The sequence below is a fragment of the Myotis lucifugus genome, unplaced genomic scaffold, assembly GCF_000147115.1.
Source record: "Myotis lucifugus unplaced genomic scaffold, Myoluc2.0 scaffold_66, whole genome shotgun sequence".
Taxonomy (NCBI): domain Eukaryota; kingdom Metazoa; phylum Chordata; class Mammalia; order Chiroptera; family Vespertilionidae; genus Myotis; species Myotis lucifugus.
Genome location: NW_005871114.1, coordinates 3597252 through 3616689, shown reverse-complemented (window position 1 = coordinate 3616689; position 19438 = coordinate 3597252). Strand labels below are relative to the sequence as shown.

The following is a 19438-nucleotide window of genomic DNA, read 5'->3' as shown; positions in this document are numbered from 1 at the left end:
TTCTGTGTTCTCACAACCAGCTATTGTCAGGTAACTTGGCACTTCCTACCATATAATTTCCACAACTTTTGGAAAAATGGGACAGTGTAATCCCATTTCCAGTTTTTTAAGACCATCCCACCCTGATATCCCAGGGAATGTTGACAGTCATGTCTGCGAAGACTTGCAGGTGCCCAGCAGGCTGTGGACCTGGTGACCTGCATTCACACCCGGCTGGGTGAATGGATGCTTTGAGCTCCAGTGTGCGCAGACCCAGCCCCTAACTCGGAAGGCCTGGGTCATTTCTATAAAAGGAACTTAACCTCAGTGAGGATGGGCTAACTCAGAGTGGGATTTCTGAAGCCCTCCATCTGCCTCAAGCTCTTGCTGAGGCTCTTATTGAACCCTCCTGACTGCACCCCACCAGACTTCCTGTATTCTGACCTTGTCTCCTGAACTCCCAGGCTCTGGGGAAACAGAGCAGAGTAAGACATGGTTTCTGCCAAGACCCATCTCCTCGTCTGACCCTTCACTCTAACCCCCTAACCTATATTTAAATTGCTTTTTAAAAATCCTCATCCAAGGATATTTTTTCCATTGATTTTTTTAGAGAGTGAAAGCGGGGGGGGGGGGGAGAGGGAAGGAAGGAGGGAGGGAACCTCAATGTGAGAGAGACACATTGATTGATTGCATGTGCCCCGACCAGAACTGGGGATCAAACTGATACATGCCCTTGACCAGAATCAAGCCCATGACCCTGCGGTCAGTGGGACAGTGTTCTAACCACTGAGAAAAACTGACCAGGGCCTGAATTGCTTTTATTCAAGGGCTAGGGGGCCTGTTTTTCTGTCTCAGAATAAGTAGCATATTGCAAAGAATAGTGGTGTCCGCTCTTGACTGTCCATTTGGGCACCTCTCCCGTACTTCTTGCGCTGGGGGAACTATCTGAGCATCTAGGGACCTTAGCACTCACTGTCCAACATTTACGAGGCAGTGGGAATTTGCGTGGCACCACTCCTAGCATACAGCTCGCACATTTTTCTGCCAGTGAGCCAACCGGGCTCTTTGCAGCATCATTCCCAGCATTTGGCTCTCCCTTGAATGCTTGCTATGTGGAGGCCCTTCTCTTATCCATGACTAATAGACATGCTTTTGTGGCTCACTTGTGTCTAGAGAAGATTCCCTGAAGCTTTGAAGACTGCTAATCCTATGAGACTCTCTGAAAAAAGATTTAAAATTCCCCGATTAAAAAGCATGGGAAAGGCTGTACTGGAAATCTTTGACAAGTCATGCCCTTTAGCATATTAAGTAAAGGCCATGTGAAGCTCCATAGTAGGAATGTGTTTCAGTTTGTGTAAGTGGCTGTTTCCAAACTTCCATTGTGTTTTGTGGTTACTGTAATTGTCCGTTTTTAAATATATTTTTATTGATTTCAGAGAGGAAGGGAGAGGGGGAGAGAGAGAGAAACATCAATGATGAGAATGCACGCCCCCTACTGGGAATTGAGCCCGCAACCCAGGCATATGCCTTTGGCCAGAATCAAACCTGGGACCCTTCAGTCCGCAGGCAGAGGCTCTATCCACTGAGCTAAATCAGCTAGGGCTAATTGTCAGTTTTTACATGACTGAGAGTGTTACACAAAACTCACTTTGAGAAGTCCCAGCCTAGACAGTGTTCAGTTATCCAGGTGGATACAGCTATAGACATAGCCTAATCTGTACCTTGCTTACGTATATGTGTTTATTATAAAGGTCATATGACCACAATTCAAGAACTTCAGGGAATAAATAATTATTTTAAAATATACATAATTCCAAGGCCCAAAACAACCTATATTACAGGGATTCTTAACCTTGGTAATATTCAGAAATAGAATTCAGGGGGTCACGGAATTTAGATGAAAAAAAAACAACTACATCTTCATTTTTACTAACTGTTGGCTGAAATTTAGCATTTCCTCTGATTATAAATGTAGAGAAAAAACCACAGTGACATTGGCAGTACCTATGTCTTTGTCACCAACAGAAACTGTAGATTTCTCATATTATATCACAGTTGTTATAAATGTCTCCAAGAATTACGTATGCTCGTCACTATTTCAAAAACGTTACTTGGCCTACCTATATTCATGCTTTTACTGTGTTAATAAAGAAACCCATATTCCTATTGCACAGATTTGTTTTTTCAACATTTGATAACTGTGTTCACCATTCTTTTTTTTCCCTGTATAATCTTATATATTGATTTTTATACATTTAAAACGTCATTCTGAGAAGGGGTCCTACCTCACCACACTGCCCGAGGGGCCTGTGCCACAAAAACAGGCCAAGAATCCTGATGTATTTCCATTTAAGAGTTAGCCTTTTATGCATATCACTTTATATCATTACAAGAGATACATAGATGCTGAACCAAGGATATAGAAATGTACAGGGTGGGCAAAAGTAGGCTTACAGTTGTTCATATAGAAAAAGACGTGCTTATGATTATTACATTAGCTTTATTAAATAATGTCACAATGCAACTACAAACCTACTTTTGTCCACCACTGTATGTGTGTTTTTATAGACACACACACATATATACATTTACATGTATAAATATTATATACACATAAATAATCCTATATTTTGGATTATTTCCTTATGATAGGTGCCCAGACCTGTATTCTTGTGTCCTGTCATAACCCCACACAGTGGTTCTAGTTGAATATAAGGCTTATGACCTTCCTAGCAGCAATACCAAGTTTTTGGAAGTTTCTAAGCCTATTAATCTGACTGATGAAATTAATCTGTTGGTCTCTTCAACCATAGGGATTCTAACATTTTTCTCAAGGTCAAAGGCCTTTAAATATTATTTTAAGAAGGAAAAAGAAAAATAGTTTCTTAGCAAAGATTTACTTTTCCAGAATTGATGGGCTGGTCCACTTCAGCATTTGGGTCTGAGGCACCAAGGTTTCTCTGGGAGGGTTTGCCTCAGGGAACCACAATTCCTTAGGATTTTTCTTTTTTTTTTTAAAGTATACTTTATTGATTTTTTTATAGAGAGGAAGGGAGAGGGATAGAGAGTTAGAAACATCGATGAGAGAGAAACATCGATCAGCTGCCTCCTGCACACTCCCCACTGGGGATGTGCCCGCAACCAAGGTACATGCCCTTGACCGGAATCGAACCTGGGACCCTTGAGTCCACAGGCCGATGCTCTATCCACTGAGCCAAACCGGTTAGGGCAGGATTTTTCTTGAAGAAAGCGCCAGGATCCCTCTTGCAGAAAAGTTAACATTCACCCAATGATTAACCTTGTACTTCAAGTGAATTTAGATTTTTTTTTCCTTTCCCAAATGAATCAAAATAGGATAAACCACTTTTAGCATGAGATGGTCATTTTGAAAGCTGTAAATGAACGTTCAGTAGCTTAGCATCTGCAGTCTTTAATTGTTGATATCTTACAGGCTCATCAGTTAGCATCCATGCAAGCTCAGGCTTACAATGGTGGGAATGTCAACCCCCCACCTACTAATAATGAGGAGGAGGAAGATGAAGAGGACGAGTACGATTATGACTATGAATCTCTCTCTGATGGTAAGAGAAACAGACTCTGCTGTGTGCAGGGAAGTGCCTTGATTTTCTGTTGGGGGAGAGGGGAGTGGTGTCTTCCCCCGCCCCCCCAAAAAATAAGCCCAACACTCCAGAGACCAGCAATACAAACTGTTGTAATATATTGTCCAAGAGTTTCTGAATCCTTTCACCTGGCAAGAAGGACCAAGTTAGCCACTACAGCCACCACTCAAGGAAAGAAGAGGAAGGTATGGGAAGCAACACAGGAGTCATTCCTAAGTGGGTTTCTAGAGGAAAAGCTGAGAATGGGGTTTCTCTGCAGTTTCTGACTTGATTGATGCTCTCAGCAGGAATTGTAGACTGTGGCGGAATCGTTGCTGTCTCCTGCATCACCTGCAGGGGGCAGTGTGATGTTCCTGTACTCTCCGCTCTCCCTCTCACAGCTTTCACTCCTGATTTCTAGGAGCATGAAAAAGAAAGAGGCATCATTTCCTTACCCCACCAACTTCCTTCTCACATTACTAAACCAATGACACATTTTCTCCCAGCCCCACCAAAGGGACAAAACATGGGCAAGCTAATGGCGCAATACAAAAAAGTCACTGGAATAATGTATCTAGAAATTGTTACAGGTGAAGGATTCTTCTTACATGAGAATTAAGTTTTGGGTGTGTTTTGTTTGCACTAAATTAGTGTCATTTGTTACAGATTACAAAATGTCCTCTCAGGTATCGTTGCTGATGATAGACTGTTTTACTTTGGCAAATTCTGTAAGACAACAGTGTAGTAAGGAAAATATGCCAACTTTCTTATTTATGTAAATACTGTACATGTGGAATGCATTATTTCTCTGTAAGATAATTGTTTTGCTAATATGCATATATGCACCGACCAGGGACCACTCACCACTGGCATTAAGACAGCCAAACTGCCCTCCAGGTATCTGCTTCTCACACAGCAGAACTGTCTCCTAGTCATGTTTGGCTCCTTGAACCTCCACCGTGGCCAGTAGTTACAAGCCAGTCTTTTTGTGCCCACCCCACTCCAAATACAATTCTAGTCTGTCCATTTTTTAAATTTAAGTATAGTTGACATACAATATTATATTAATTTCAGGTGAGCAGCATAGTGACTCAACATTTATGTCCTTATGTCCTCACTACAATAAATCTAGCAACTCACCATACAAAGTTACTATGATAATATGTTTTCTATGCTGTACATTGCATCCCCTTGACTTTTTTTTTATACCTGGAGGTTTGTGCCTCTTCTTTCCCCTTTTCACTCATCTCCCATGTCCATACCTCCTGGCAACCATCAGTTTGTTCTCTGTATTTGAGTCTGTTTCTGTTTTGTTTTGTTTGTTTTATTTGTTTATTTTTTAGATTTCACATATAAGTGAAATCATATGGTATTTGTCTTTCTCTTTCTCACTTATTTCACTTAACATAATACTCTCTTCAGTGATGGCGAACCTATGACACACGCGAACTCATTTTTTTGGTTGATTTTTCTTTGTTAAATGGCATTTAAATATATAAAATAAATATCAAAAATATAAGTCTTTGTTTTACTATGGTTGCAAATATCAAAAAATTTCTATATGTGACACGGCACCAGAGTTAAGTTAGGGTTTTTCAAAATGCTGACACGCCGAGCTCAAAAAGTTCGCCATCACTGGTCTAGGTCTATCCATGTTGTCGCCAATGGCAAGATTGCATCTTTTTTATGACTGAATAATATTCATTGTATATATGTACCACATCCTTTTTATCCACTCATCTATCGATGGACACTTAGGTTGCTTCCATATCTTGGCTATTATGAATGATGCAGCAATGAACACAGGGAGGCATATATCTTTTTTAAAAGTATGTTTTTATTGATTTTAGGGAGAGGGAGAGAGAGATAGAAACATCAGTGAGAGAGAAACATGGATCGGCTGCCTCCTGCACACTCCCTACTTGGGGATCAAGCCTGAAACCCAGCTTGTGCCCTGAACTGAAGTGAACCAGCAACCTCCTGGTGCAGAGGACGATGCTGAACCAGCTGAGCCACACTGGCCAGGATGCAGATACCTTTTGAATTGTTTTTGTTTCCTTCAGATAGACATTCAGAAATGGAATTTTTGTATCTATTTAATATTTATCTTTAGTTGAGTGCTTCATACCATCAACTAAAAACCAATTTATTTATTTGAAATCCCATCAGATTATATGAGGGTCATATTCTCTAATGGGGAGGTTAAAAGAGGGAGAAAAATATAATTTTTATATTTTATTCTTGAAAAGTTGTGGGAATATGAATATTTCTATATTGACTTATTCTTCCCCGTGGGTCCCTACAACAGTCATGGTGATGTTTTTCCATAGAAGAACAAATTTATTCAGATAAGAAATGAAAACCAATTTTTTTGGTTGATATTTAAGATATCAACCAATCCAGAAGTAATTTCCTTCTGTAAGAAGTTAGTACATTGGAAGATACATCCATTCTCTATCATAAATCATCCTGTGTGTTTTTTTCTGTACTTTTAATAACAAGAAAGGAGCTGGCACCCTAGTTGGTTTGGCTCAGTGGATAGAGCGTCAGCCTGAAGGGTCCCAGGTTCGATTCCAGTCAAGGGCACATGCCCAGGTTGTGGGCTCAAACCCCAGTAGGGGGCATGCAGGAGGCAGCCTATCAATGATTCCCTCTTATCATTGATGTTTCTATCTCTCTCTCCCTCTCCCTTCCTCTCTGAAATCAATAAAAAATATATTTTTTAAAAAAAGAAAGGAGCTAGCTTTTCATTATTATTATTATTGGTGTTTTGATATGCAAATTAAAAATGAACAGTTTGGGGAAAGATCTTTCTGATTTACACGCATACCTCAGAGATATTGCAGGTTAGGTTCCAGACCACCGCAATAGTCATAATATTTTTGCTGGTGGAAGAGCTTGTAAAAAACTGCAATATCAGTAAAGCACAATAAAATGAGGTATGCCTATATTTTCAGTAGAGTAAAATTTAAGACAACAGTGAATATCTATAGTAGTAGAGTGCTTTTCTAAAACCAGCATGTGCTGGGGTGGGGGAGTATATATGGAGAGGGGCCCCACCAGGTCTGCCCCATGGACTGTGAGACCTGGGCATTGTCCTTTCACACTGTGGCCTTAGGCCCCTCGGGTGTGTAATGAGAAGGCTCTGTTACATGTTGGCTGACATTCTCCCTTCTTCCAGCACTAACAGTTAGGACCTACAACAATCAAACCCTCTGCCGCCACGGGGTTATTTCCCATTTCACTGAAAGATTGCTCTGACGGGCTGATTCCCAAACGGGCCTCGTAGTTATGCCGTGATGTGTTGAAGTCTGGCCTGTGCAGGCTTCTTGATGCTCCTGTTACGGGTCCTGTCAGTCTTGCACTTTTGGTGGTGGTGGTATGTTGCCTTACTCCTCTCTGCTTCCCTCCACCATCTTCACTTTCTCCAGCTGAGCTGAGAAGGACAGAGAAGCCTGCCTGCTGTGGGCAGGACCAGTCCCAGCTTCATCAGCTTCTTGTAATGATGGGTCCCTTGGAAGCTGTGCCCAGTCCCCTCAGAAATGAACGTGCTCTCAAATTTCTGCATAAATTTGCAAGAGTGTTCACAGGCCTTCTGAGGCCCTCGCAAGCAGCCCAGGTTGAGAATCCGTCTCGAGAATCTGGGGGCGCAGTTTATCTCTGTGACAGCCCCAGGCCTCCGTATCCCCATCTATAAAATGAATTAGTCTGAAGCCTCCTTTGCTGTAAAAATGTGGCAATTCCAAAATTGCTTCCAGAAAATCTAAAGGGTGTTGTACATGGGGCTCATGTGTTTCAGGAACCACTACTCTGCCTTTTAGCCAGTAAGTTCTAAGCAACTATTTAATTAAATTTCAATAAATATCAGTTAATTTTTTCCAACCTTGCTGTTTATCCTGACTAACTTTGAACATGCCCTAGAGTATAGATTTGAACTGGCAACTTAATATAGAAATATTCTATCACAATGACTACATGGTCCTAAAACAATCCACTTATATCCAGTGCACATAATGTATTATTGGGAGTATTAATGCAAAATGTGAGTGTGGCAGCATGTTACCCATTAACAATGTTTGTGCTTCTTTTATTGCTAGCCTTTGCATCCCTTAGTAGTCAAAATAGTACATCGATGGAAGAGTTCTTATTTCATTTATCTTATCACCTAAGCTGTTGTTATTTATGCTCTGCTTCATACCTGAGTTTAATTTATCTGGCTTTTTGTCTTAATTTCTCTTACTTTTATCTCCTTTCTGATTCTGTTTTTCTGTAGCAGATGTCCTTACTGCTTCTCCTGCTCCTAACTGTCAGGAAGGTAAAGCCACTCGAACTGGCCATTTTAACTGCATGAATGTCGGCATCTGTTTCCAGTTTCTTAGGCCTGATTAGTATGACGTTGTGACACTTACGTGAATAAAAATGTAGTAAAATGATTGATCTCACTTACCTCTTGGCAGCCTGCATGGCCCTGATTTGGTATAATGATATTTTGGTCTAAGCATTTGTGGTCTGATGAGATAGTAAATCCAAGGTGAGAAATGTGCTTTCATGTTTTTCATATTAAAAGAACATAATCGTGATGTACCTCTAACACTTTAAAGACATTTTGAATAGAAATTCAACATAAGACCAAAGTATAGAAGTATCTCTCATACTTTGCATATTTATAGATATATTTCAATTCCTATCCCTAAAATTCTCACTTAATCAATTGATAGACAAGTATGAAAACTTTACTTTTTAATTAAGTATAATTGTGAAAACTGCATTGCAAATGACAGTGTCTTTTTTCTTCTGGTTTTGACATTTCTAGAGGTGAAAGAGGCTAATAGCTTCATTTCAAAGTGAGAGTGATTAAACCACTCACCATCTAGAAGTGCTTCAACCACTAAACCCTTCCCCAACCCATGTGCCGAGAGCTTCTTGACACAGGGCATCTTCTGTCATCTTTGCACAGAGCCAGTCATCTATATGAAAACGAGCCTTCTCATTTAGATGATGTCTGTGTGGTACCAAAACTACTGGCAAATGAATCCATGCAATCAAAAATAAGCACACTGTTTAACAAAATCTAAAAATTATACATCATTTTGGTAACATGTAGCCAGCCTTGTCTCACAACAAGCACAAGTGTCTGGGTATCCTTGCCATGACGTAGACGTAGCCCTTGAGTGAGCATTTGGTTCTTGTGCGCTGAAGCCTGCCAACTCATTTTCAGATAACATTCTAGAAGACAGACCTGAAAGCAAATCGTGTAGCGACAAGCTTCAGTTTGAGTATAATGAAGAAATCCCCAAGAGGATAAAGAAAGCAGACAACTCTGCTTGCAACAAAGGAAAGGTGGGTGAATGATTTCTGTTAAATTACACTTGGACCATGACACTCTTGTCAGTTTCAGGTGGGATTTCCCTCCTTCCCTGCCCCTTCCCCTCACTTTCCCTTAGATGCCAAAGCCCACATGGTGATGCTATGGGACACCCACCTGCCATTTGTAGAAGGTTAGTCATTGAGTCATTGATTCATCCAGCCAATACCTACTGAAGGTGTACTGGGTGGCAGACACTGAGGTGGTGCAGGAGGTGGTTCAGTGATGGAGCCCAATCCGTAAACAATGCTTGTAGGTAAATAAAAGAGCAGTGATTTCACAGTGTTATCAGAGCATTAAGAAGATGATGTTGCAGAAGGAAGATTTAGCCAAACAGACAGAAACGGCATGCAGGCCAAGAGGACAGCCGGGTATGTTCAAGGAATTGCTAGAAGTTTGAAGATGTTGGGGATGACCACGAAGATGAACCGGGCCAGATGGTGAAGTGTTAACAGAGGAAGGACACTGAGAATAGAAGGACAAATTAGATACCCAGACTCTACCCTCAAGTGCCTCACAGAATACAGGCTCTGAGCAAATCTGTAGACGTAGTTGCAGTGAGAATGTTAGAGAACAAAAGAATAAAATATCAGAAATCTGAGCCACAGAAGATACCTGCTCGATTCTCTATTCATTCAGCAAATACACACTGACTGTTCCACACTGGACTGCACCCAGGCGTCAGACTCACTTTTTGCTCTCAGAACGGGGTGAATGTAGAGCAAGGTGAAACCCACTGAGAAAGCAGCAGATAAAGGGTTTCTGGGTGGCATATACCTTTCATGTCAACTGGTGTAATTTTCCCCTTGCTAGGTGTATGACATGGAGTTGGGAGAAGAATTTTATCTTCCTCAGAATAAAAAAGAAAGCAGACAGATTGCACCAGAGCTTTCCGACCTTGTCATCTATTGCCAAGCAGTAAAATTCCCAGGTAAGAGTAGTCAAACACTTCTAAAACATTTAAAGGTGCCAAGAGATAAAAATATGCTATTTATTTAATTGGGTAGTGTAAATATTCTCAAAATAGCTAAATTGTGTTGCTGAAATCATTGTTACAATACATCCTAAATATTTGTTATTATAATTTGCTGTGATGCTCATGAGGAAAATACCATAAAATATTTATTTTCCAGATCATATTATGTCTTTTTATAATAGTTAATAGTGAAAATGATAATAAAATAATAATATTCATAACACCTAGTAGCTAAAATTTATTAAGCATTTAAGTACCAGGATTTGTGTATTTTACATACATCATCTTATTGCCTTCATAATAATTCAATGAGATATTGGGTTTATTCACCCTCCCCCTTTTTTTTGACAAATACAAAAGTTTATTTAACAAAAGTTCAATGTGAAAATGGACAGGACTAGATTTTTATATTGTAGTGAAGCAGGTGCTGTGGAGAGGGGACATATGGAAGCAGTTGATTTCTCTGGTAAACACAGCCATTCTTTGTACTCGTTCCAAGGTTTCTAACATGATGATGCTATTTCCTCGTATTACCACCATTCCACTATTGTTCTGTTGCCCACCAGTTGCCATCTCCACACATTCATCTATCACAAGATTCATAAAGGGATCAAATCCCTGCAATATTCCTTGGACATGGCTGCCACCATTTAATTTCAATGATAACTTCTTGTCCATAATTTTTTTTTTTAACTCAGGAGGGTGAGCTTTGCTCATGGCATCTAAGTGAGCTCAAAGATACCTCCAAACAGAATTCATGGCCTCTCTGACACTCCTGCGGTCAGCCCAGCATTTGCTCCTGACGTCACCGATCTACTCCCCATTTTTAAATAAGACAAAGTCTGAGAGAGATAAAGTAATTGGCTCTAGGTTTCAGAGTGAAGCAGTTAAGACTCTTCTTTGAAAGTGGCAGAAATTGACTTACACAAAGAGTAACCTTATTGGCTCATGTATTGAAAAATGGGTACAGAAGTTTCAGGTACGGCTTGATCCAGGACTCTCTCCCTGTTTCTCACTGTCTCTGTCGTGTTGGCCCTCTTCCCTTTGGGCTGTAAGGCAGCTGCAGCAGGCCGGCACTACATGCTTCCAGATTCAGCTTCAGTGTAAGCCGCTCTTCCAGAACTTTCCGCAGCAGTTTGATTGTTTTTCACTGGGTCCTCTGCCCATTCCTGAACTAGTCACTGTGGCCCAGCGCAGGCAGTGTTCAGACTGTCCCAGGCCTCTGTCACCTGCCCCACCCCTGAGCTCCACCCAAACCACAAGGGGCGTTTCAGTGGGAGAAAAAGTTTCCTCAATTGGCCATTTCTAGAAGTAAAGTGCTGATAAACAGCTTTTAAAAAAGGGGGTGGGGTCCATTTCAGCTAACAAATGGCATAACTACGATTCTGGAGCCTGTCAATCTGCATTGCACAGCCTCGCCTCTCTTGTCAGGGCGTGTCATCAGTGAGCTCACCCAGTGTGCATCCCACAAGGGGACAGCAGGAGGTGGAGGGCAAACAGGAGAGTCCATAACCTAGGAAGTCAGAAAAATCTACCTCTTTCTACTAAGAAAAAGGATTCCCTTGCAGAGGACAGGAAAGCTACTAGAATTGGGGGATTATCTAAACGTTAGCAAACTTGGCCTGGAGAGGGTTAAAATACCAACCCTCATTTTTTTCAATATGGTCTGAATGCAGATCCTGGCTCCCAGAGGGTTATCTTAAGCATCAGTTCTCACACTCTGCCCTGAAATTGGGACAGAGGTATTGGGCTATTTAAAAATTAGGTAATAGTGGTCTTTTTACACACCAGAAGGAAAAAAGTCATAAATAGAACTTTCTCAATTTTAAGCTCTCTCCCATAAACTGGAGATTTTGGCAGCTGCTGCTGCTTACCTGTTGGCAAATTCTGTTGCGGAGAATATGAATGAATAATTAGCAAGCAGAGATCTCAAAGACATGCAGGAACCTAGCCATTTAGGTGTAGTTTCACAGACCAGGCCTTCTTTCACATAAGTACAATGTGATCATATTTGCAGCTGGTGAAAGTGTTCTTATGATGAGGAAAAATCCTTTTCCTGTCAAAAGAGCCTCATGGCCTGCGTGTCCTTCATCACAGGAACAAGTGTGAAGGTCACTTCGTTCAAGAATCACACTCACTGCCTCTCCTGTTCTTTATAAATTCAGCTCACACTACACCCAAACCACCCCACCGGTTTGGTCTTTTCTTCTCAAGTACCGAGTAGATAAAGAGCAAATATGCCCAAATTTTGGAAGAGTCAAAGGTCATTGGGACCAACCTCTGACTGGAGGCACAGGCTACGCATGGCGTTATTTGGCTTATTTTTAAAACTAGAGGCCGCGTGCACGGATTCGTACACTGGTGGGGTCCCTTGACCTGGCCTGCACCCTCTCGCAATCCGGGACCCCTAGGGGGACAGTGCATAGTCGGCCGGATCCCCACAGGCCGATCTTTGGTTAATCTCTTCCCGCCTTTCCCCCACCCCCTTCCTTCTGAGATTTATCAGTCTGTTCCATGTTTCCATGCCTGTGCATTGAGCATCTGCCCCTGATGGTCAGTGTGCATCATAGCTACTGGTTGAATGGTCACTTAGGCTTTTATAGATATAGATTCCCAATATGCTGTTCTTTTAAAGTGTTTAAATGGCACGCAGTCTTTATAAGACATACTGTAGTTTAATTTTTTTTAGTAATTGAAATTTCGGACATTTTTCTTTACTTCCTTTCTCAAAACCACTAAATTGTGTTGCTAGAATCATTGTTACACTACCTTCTACATATTTATCATGATTTTTATTTGTTCTGATGCTCTGGGGGAAAATACCATAAAATGTTCATTTTGCTACACTATGGATTTTAATTTTGCTACATTATCCATTTCAATGAATCTCACCCTTCACCATCCCAAGTCCCATCCACAGAGGCATGTGCAAAAATATCTTCAGAGCAGTGAGGCAGCATGAAGACCACGTGGCACGACCTTCCCCAGAAGTACAGTAACCTCCCCAAGATCAGGAACCCGCTTCAGTGGCAGGATTCCGCTCCTCAGTGACCTTGACTACAGCAGTTAGTTACCCTCTCTGCACTTCAGAGGCCCTTCCAATAAAAGAGACAGAACAGTCCTCACTTGCAGGGTTGTCGTAAACATTAACAATAAAGTACCTAATGCGACTAGCACACTATCTACAGGTAGTTGGCTCGCTGGAACTGATGGTGGTTGCTATTCTTATTGATAAACTAGAGGCCCGATGCACAAGATTTATGCAGGGGGGGGAAGGAAGGGGGCAATCAGACATCCCTCTCGCAATCTGGGACCCCTCGCTCCTAACCACCCGCCTGCTCACTCCTAACTGCCTACCTGCTCGCTCCTTACCGCCTGCCTGCTTGCTCCTTTCCGCTTGGCTCGCCGCTCCTTAGTGCTGCCGTAGAGGAGGGAGAGGCTCCCGCCACCACTGTTGTGCTCACCAGCCGTGAGCCTGGCTTTTGGCTGAGCAGCGCTCCCGCTGTGGGAGTGCACTGACCACCAGTGGCAGCTCCTACATTAAGTGTCTGCCCCCTGGTGGTCAGTGTGCATCATAGCGATTGGTCATTCTGGTCGTTCCAGTCGTTCTGCCATAAAGATCGCTGAGCCTTTACATATATAGATGGGCCAACAGGGCAGATTCCTCCCCTCTCTTGCTCACCAGCCCGTGTTCCTGCTTCCTCGCCCCACCCGGAGAGAACAGCCAGGCTGTTCACAGAAGGTCCCACATATCCCTGGGGAATGTCGACGTGGGCCAGGATGTGTGCAAAACTCCCAGAATGAACACAGGGCCTCACTCTGACCTCTCATCAGTTTTACTTGGGAGAAAATCTACTGTTACATCATTGTGTAGAGGGCAAAGTTCACACAAAATTTTAAGATAAAGCATGAAAACTCACTAGTGCAACTTAGCACGTCTTTGTGGTTAAGGATACTTCAGAGAAAAAATTTAGAAGCCCCATAGCTGCTATGAACTGAGCACTTTCTCTGAACAAGTCACTCGACTGAGTATGTAAATATACATGATCTCATTTCATCGTGACCACAGCCCTTTTATAGGTGAGCAAGGAGTGCAGAGGGTTCGGTAGCTTGTGGGCGGTCACACCACGAGGAACTGGGTTTAAACCCCAAAGTCTATGCTTTTATGAAACACTCCTTTATCCTGTCTTCTCTGATGATGTTTTTGGAAGGTGTATTTTCATCTCAAAGAGGGCCTCCTGAACACTGCTCCAGCTGAAGGAATTATTATCTAATGCAGTGGTGGGCAACATGTGGCTCGCGAGCCACAGTTTGCTGACCACTGATCTAATGGTACAATGTAGACAGTGGAAACAGTTGGGAGGCCACGGGCTTGCCTGGTGCCTTTAACTCACTCTTCCTGCACTGGATCCAGGTCTGCATGGTGTGCATTCATTTCCTCGTTCAGCAAATATCTGTTAAAGTGCTGCTGTGCGCCAGGCACTGTGCCAGGCAGGAAGAAGTCAGGGAGTGATTGGACCAGGAGTGAGAAAGAGAAGCCATGAGACATCACTGTCATTTAACTCACTCTTCCTGCACTGGATCCAGGTCTGCATGGTGTGCATTCATTTCCTCGTTCAGCAAATATCTGTTAAAGTGCTGCTGCGCGCCAGGCACTGTGCCAGGCAGGAAGGAGTCAGGGAGTGATTGGACCAGGAGTGAGAAAGAGAAGCCATGAGACATCACTGTCATTTAACATATTTCTCGTTTAATCCTCAAACTAAGCCTGTGAGTTCCTATCTTTATACCCATTTTGTAGATAAGGAAACTGAGGAACAGAGAAGGTGGATATTAAGTCAGGGCTCGTAATGGCAGGAATTCAACCTAGACAATGTGATGCTAAAACTCGTGCTCCGAGCCCTTCTTTCATCTCTCAAAATTGAGTAATTCGGTCCTGATAATTCAGTGTTGAGTAATTTCTTTTTAATAATATTTTTTTAAATATATTTTATTGATTTTTTACAGAGAGGAAGGGAGAGAGATAGAGAGTTAGAAACATCGATGTGAGAGACATCGATCAGCTGCCTCCTGCACATCTCCTACCGGGGATGTGCCTGCAACCCAGGTACATGCCCTTGACCGGAATCGAACCCGGGACCCTTCAGTCCACAGGCCGACGCTCTATCCACTGAGCCAAACCGGTTTCGGCTTGAGTAATTTCTTTTTATGCATTTTTTTCAAAATCTTTCTGGTGCACCATCAGGTGGGTGTGGGTGCTATTTTGCGGTCATTCTGTAATAACCCTGCAGTTCTTGTCACATTTGCCCACAGAGATAAAAACTTCACTCTAAAGCCTGCAATGCTGCTATTAACGGTGTTGAGAATGCAAGTGGGTCTTCTGAGCAGGGTAACCAGGGAGTAGTAAGACTTCAAAGTAAACATGGACAGGGATGGAAAATGTCGAGTTCCCTCGCTTGTAGTTTTTGGCTTATTTATTTTCATTTTATGGGAACAGGCCTGTCAACTCTAAATGCATCTGGCTCTAACAGAGGAAAAGAAAGGAAAAGCAGGAAGTCCATTTTTGGCAACAATCCGGGCAGAATGAGCCCTGGGGAGACGGCATCACTTAACAAAACATCTGGAAAAAGTAAAGTCACCTTCTTTCGATACCTTTGCTTGATTCCGCATGCTGGATAAGTCCAACATTTACTGTCGAAGCACTTCCCTTGAACTTCTTTTTTTTTTTATTTCCATGAATGTTTATGTTATCTAAGTGTAGTAGAAATATTTTTCAATTTTACATGTTTAACTTCCTAAAAAATAGCACTTCACTGAAGATGTTCTAACAGTGTTTGCCTCAATAGGGAAAAATTGGAACCACCTTGGAACATTCTAGTGGTTCTTGGAACTGCTCTCGTCACCATTATAACTCCAGAAGATATATCCATTTTATTACTAATTACTTTTTATTATAAAAGTAATAAATTCTCATAGTTAAAAAAAACAACTCAAACAATATAGGGTACGATTAAAATTCCTTTCTATTCTCAATGGCTCAGTTCTAGTCCCCTGAGGTAACCACTGTTAGGTTTATTGTGTTTTGTTCAAGAAGAATAAGATTCTTTTTAAGATGATCCCAATGGGATACAACCGAGCATATTTGTATAACTTTTATATTGCTGTTACTTTCCAAACAGCTTTCTGAGCATATATCTACCTTACTCTCCTTATGCCTCTGTGGTTTTCCATTGTGTATATACTGTCATTTAACCACTTCCTCACTGGTAGAACATTTGGATTGCTTCCTGGTTTTTTTGTTGCTGTTTTTTCCTTATAACAAACGCTAAAGTGAATACCCTTGTGCATATATTGCCATGTATTGTTCAAATATATCCACAAGTCAGATGAGGCAAAGGATTTCCAGGCTTTTAACTTAAATTGGTGCTTCTGCATTCATTTTAAAACTCAATAGCTATCATTTTGTTTCAAGGTGGTGGACTAACTCAAGTATAGTATAACACTACTGTAGTGTAACTGAATAGTGTAACACTATTAAGATCTACTCTGACGTGTTACATGGTTATGATTGTTTTACCGAGATGTTGTTCAGGTTTATCTTTCTAAAACATTTAAAGTGTCCTGCACTAATCTGAGGCTAATCTTTTGGGGGGTTTAGGTTCCTATGAAGGAATGCGACAGGCCTGGGAGGAGTCTTCTTCCCCCCTCAGCCCAGCCACGTCCCTCAGCGCTATCATTAGAACTCCCAAATGTTACCATATCTCATCGCTGAATGAAAATGCCGCCAAACGTCTGTGTCGCAGGTATTCTCAGAAACTGATCCAGCACACCGCCTGTCAGCTGCTGAGGACTTACCCGGCTGCCACCCGCATCGACTCCTCCAACCCCAACCCCCTCATGTTCTGGCTGCACGGGATACAGCTCGTGGCACTCAACTACCAGACAGATGGTAACGGCTTGCTCCTCACCTCTCTCCTTCGGGTCTTGTGTTCCAGAAAACATAGTTCAACAAACAGCATTTTAGTTAAGAGGGGCAAGATGCCAGACTGGGGCACACCATATGTAAGAGCAAAAATACCGGTGCATTTGATACTGAATTGTGCCCTTGATGTTTCAGAGTTAAGGTGATAGGAAAGAACCTTAAAGGGGTCCCTAGTAATCTCTTGTTCTTGCTCCCTTTTTAAAGCATTTTTTAAACATAAGGCTACTCTTTTGTGTCTTTAAATAAGACAGTGTTTAGGGCCGTGTCTAGTTTGTTTCTAAAGACCTTTTGGGGCAGAGAGTTACTAACACCCTTTGGTAAGCTGTCTTGCTAAGCTATTCCTTGCAGTCAATAAGTAGTTGTCACTCCAAGCAAATTGCATGTTAGCTTCTTCTTATCCATTGAGATTGAAATGGAGAATAATGGTCATTGCTCCCAGAGTAGCTCACATGGAGAAAACAAGTGTGCAAACCAAGAAAGCAGTGTTTGTTTTTCTCACTGCTGAGGGAACTCTCTTAGCAGGAATACCTGATGAGGCCCGACGTCCGGAATAAGAGCTACCATTCTTTGCACACTTACCGTGCGACAGACACCATGCTGAATTTTCCTTGACCCCCTATTATCTGATTTAATCTTTGCACCAACCCTAAGTGGTGGACACCTTTATGATCCCCACTCCTCAGATGAGCAAACCAAGGCACAGAGCGATTGATTTGCTCAAGGTCACAGAATGACTAGTAATAATAAATTCAAGGACTCTGGGAGTGGAGAGGATAAAGTATTTTGTTTCTACTTGGTTATGGGGGCAGGAAGGGAGCTGCAGAAGATAAAGAAACAGTCGATGAGGAATGTTTCCTCGAAGCACCTTCAGAAGCCACAGTCTTTCCTTGGGACAGCCAAGCGGCCTTCTCATTCCTCTCACGTCACCTGAATCAGATCCTAAGCAACCGTGCTGACCCGCCAGCCACAGCATAACCCCGTCTCCAGCCAAGGTCAAACCACACCTTTCGCTCTCGAACCAGCTAGCCACCTGGTACTGGTGCCAACAGTGCCCATGTGTGGCTGACCCTGCCGACGCATTTTTTTTTTTTTGCCCTTGTTATATGTGCTTCTTTCCATTGAAATTAAATAACACGATGCAGGTGAAATACCCTACTTAGCATAGTGGCTGGCACAGAGAAAGCATTCCACAAACGTTAACGATGATGAAGTGTTTTTGATAAGTTATGAAAACAGTAGGATTTGGACTCGCAAGTGGAAATAATAATGAAATATTTTCAAAGTTGTAAAAGTTTCTTTTCAATCTGTCCCAAGTGGCTTGCGGGCTCACATCTCTGACCCTGTCTGTAGCCCTTCGGCGCCCTTGGTTATTATGATACTGAAATATTTTAAGTCCAGTGAAATCACTAGCAAGATGGTTTTCTCAAGGAAATGGAAATGCGTTTGGTTTTGGATGTGCCCGCTCTCCTGGGCGTGCCAAGGCTGGTGCAGACACACCGGCTCCACCGATGGCAGAGGGAGCCGCCGCCGAAAGGAGCTGCCCCTCCTGGCTCCCTCCACCACCACCCACCGCCCCCCGGTCCCGAAGCACACACTGAGGCTGCAGCTTGGCCTTCACTCACCCCTGAAGGCTTTGCCTCTCTCCCAAATCAATCTGGGAGCACATGTTCGAGCTGCCTCCTCAGGGGAGACAGATGGCTCTGTTGATGGTTCATCCCCAAGTTTCTCTACAGAGTCTTCCAGCCCAGGAGAGAGTGCTGCCATAACGCCTCGCTGGCCCAGTGCCGCAGGCAATGATTACACGCATCCCCACGCTGGACAGAGCACAAGCCACAGGCAGTTTCACCGTGTTCACCTGTGAAAATGGTCTTCATTTGCACAAACTGGGCATAGAGCCTGGCTAATATCTTGCACGCAGTAGGTGCTCAATAAATGCACGCTGAGCTGAAACAGACTATCCCCCTCCGCCCCACTGCAGTCTGAGCCTGTGGTTCTTGGGTTTTTAGGTACTTTTCTGTGGATTGCAAGTCCAAATAGATCAGAGTCTATTGGACTCATTATCTTTTAATTTTTACAAAGAATTCCTAGATTAGGGAGCGCTTGATTTTCCATGAAACATCCCAACCAAGTAACAGAGAACCCTCTCCCAGTGTCCCTCTAGCCTCCGACTGTGTTCCATGGATCATCGGCCTTGCCACTTCCTGGATGTCATAGGACCCTGATGCCCCAAAGGAGTGTCCACTGACTTAGGGTCATCTCTTCCCAGAATTTCTAATGGCTCCATCATCTTCAAGAAGGTCTGCGGTGATATGGAGCCAGGAATAGCCCAGGTCTGCACTCAAGGAAACCAACTCTTGAGTTTGGAAACTGACTTGAGCCTGGTATGCAAACCTGGTGATGGCTGGCAACAGTCCCTCAGCATTCTTTCCACCTAGAGCAGAACAAGTGTAAGGACATGCGACCCCATCAAAAGAAACGCTTCTGTTAATATGGATCCTGCTTTCCTGAGTGATTGTCAAACTCTTTATGATGACTTTTCT

The 19438-nt window shown here is 42.7% G+C and overlaps 1 protein-coding gene and 1 pseudogene across 1 annotated transcript in view; one reads left to right on the top strand and one right to left on the bottom strand.

Moving 5' to 3' along the window:
* The window catches only part of PLCE1 (phospholipase C epsilon 1), a 247136-nt gene that overhangs the window by 207715 nt on the left and 19983 nt on the right, over positions 1 to 19438 (top strand). The window contains exons 19-23 of the mRNA XM_023754835.1: positions 3431 to 3560; positions 8797 to 8918; positions 9757 to 9874; positions 15414 to 15545; positions 16575 to 16865. Coding sequence (XP_023610603.1) covers positions 3431 to 3560; positions 8797 to 8918; positions 9757 to 9874; positions 15414 to 15545; positions 16575 to 16865 — 793 coding nt within the window. The remainder of the gene's footprint in view (positions 1 to 3430; positions 3561 to 8796; positions 8919 to 9756; positions 9875 to 15413; positions 15546 to 16574; positions 16866 to 19438) is intronic.
* Positions 10325 to 10636, bottom strand: LOC111826291 (annotated as a pseudogene).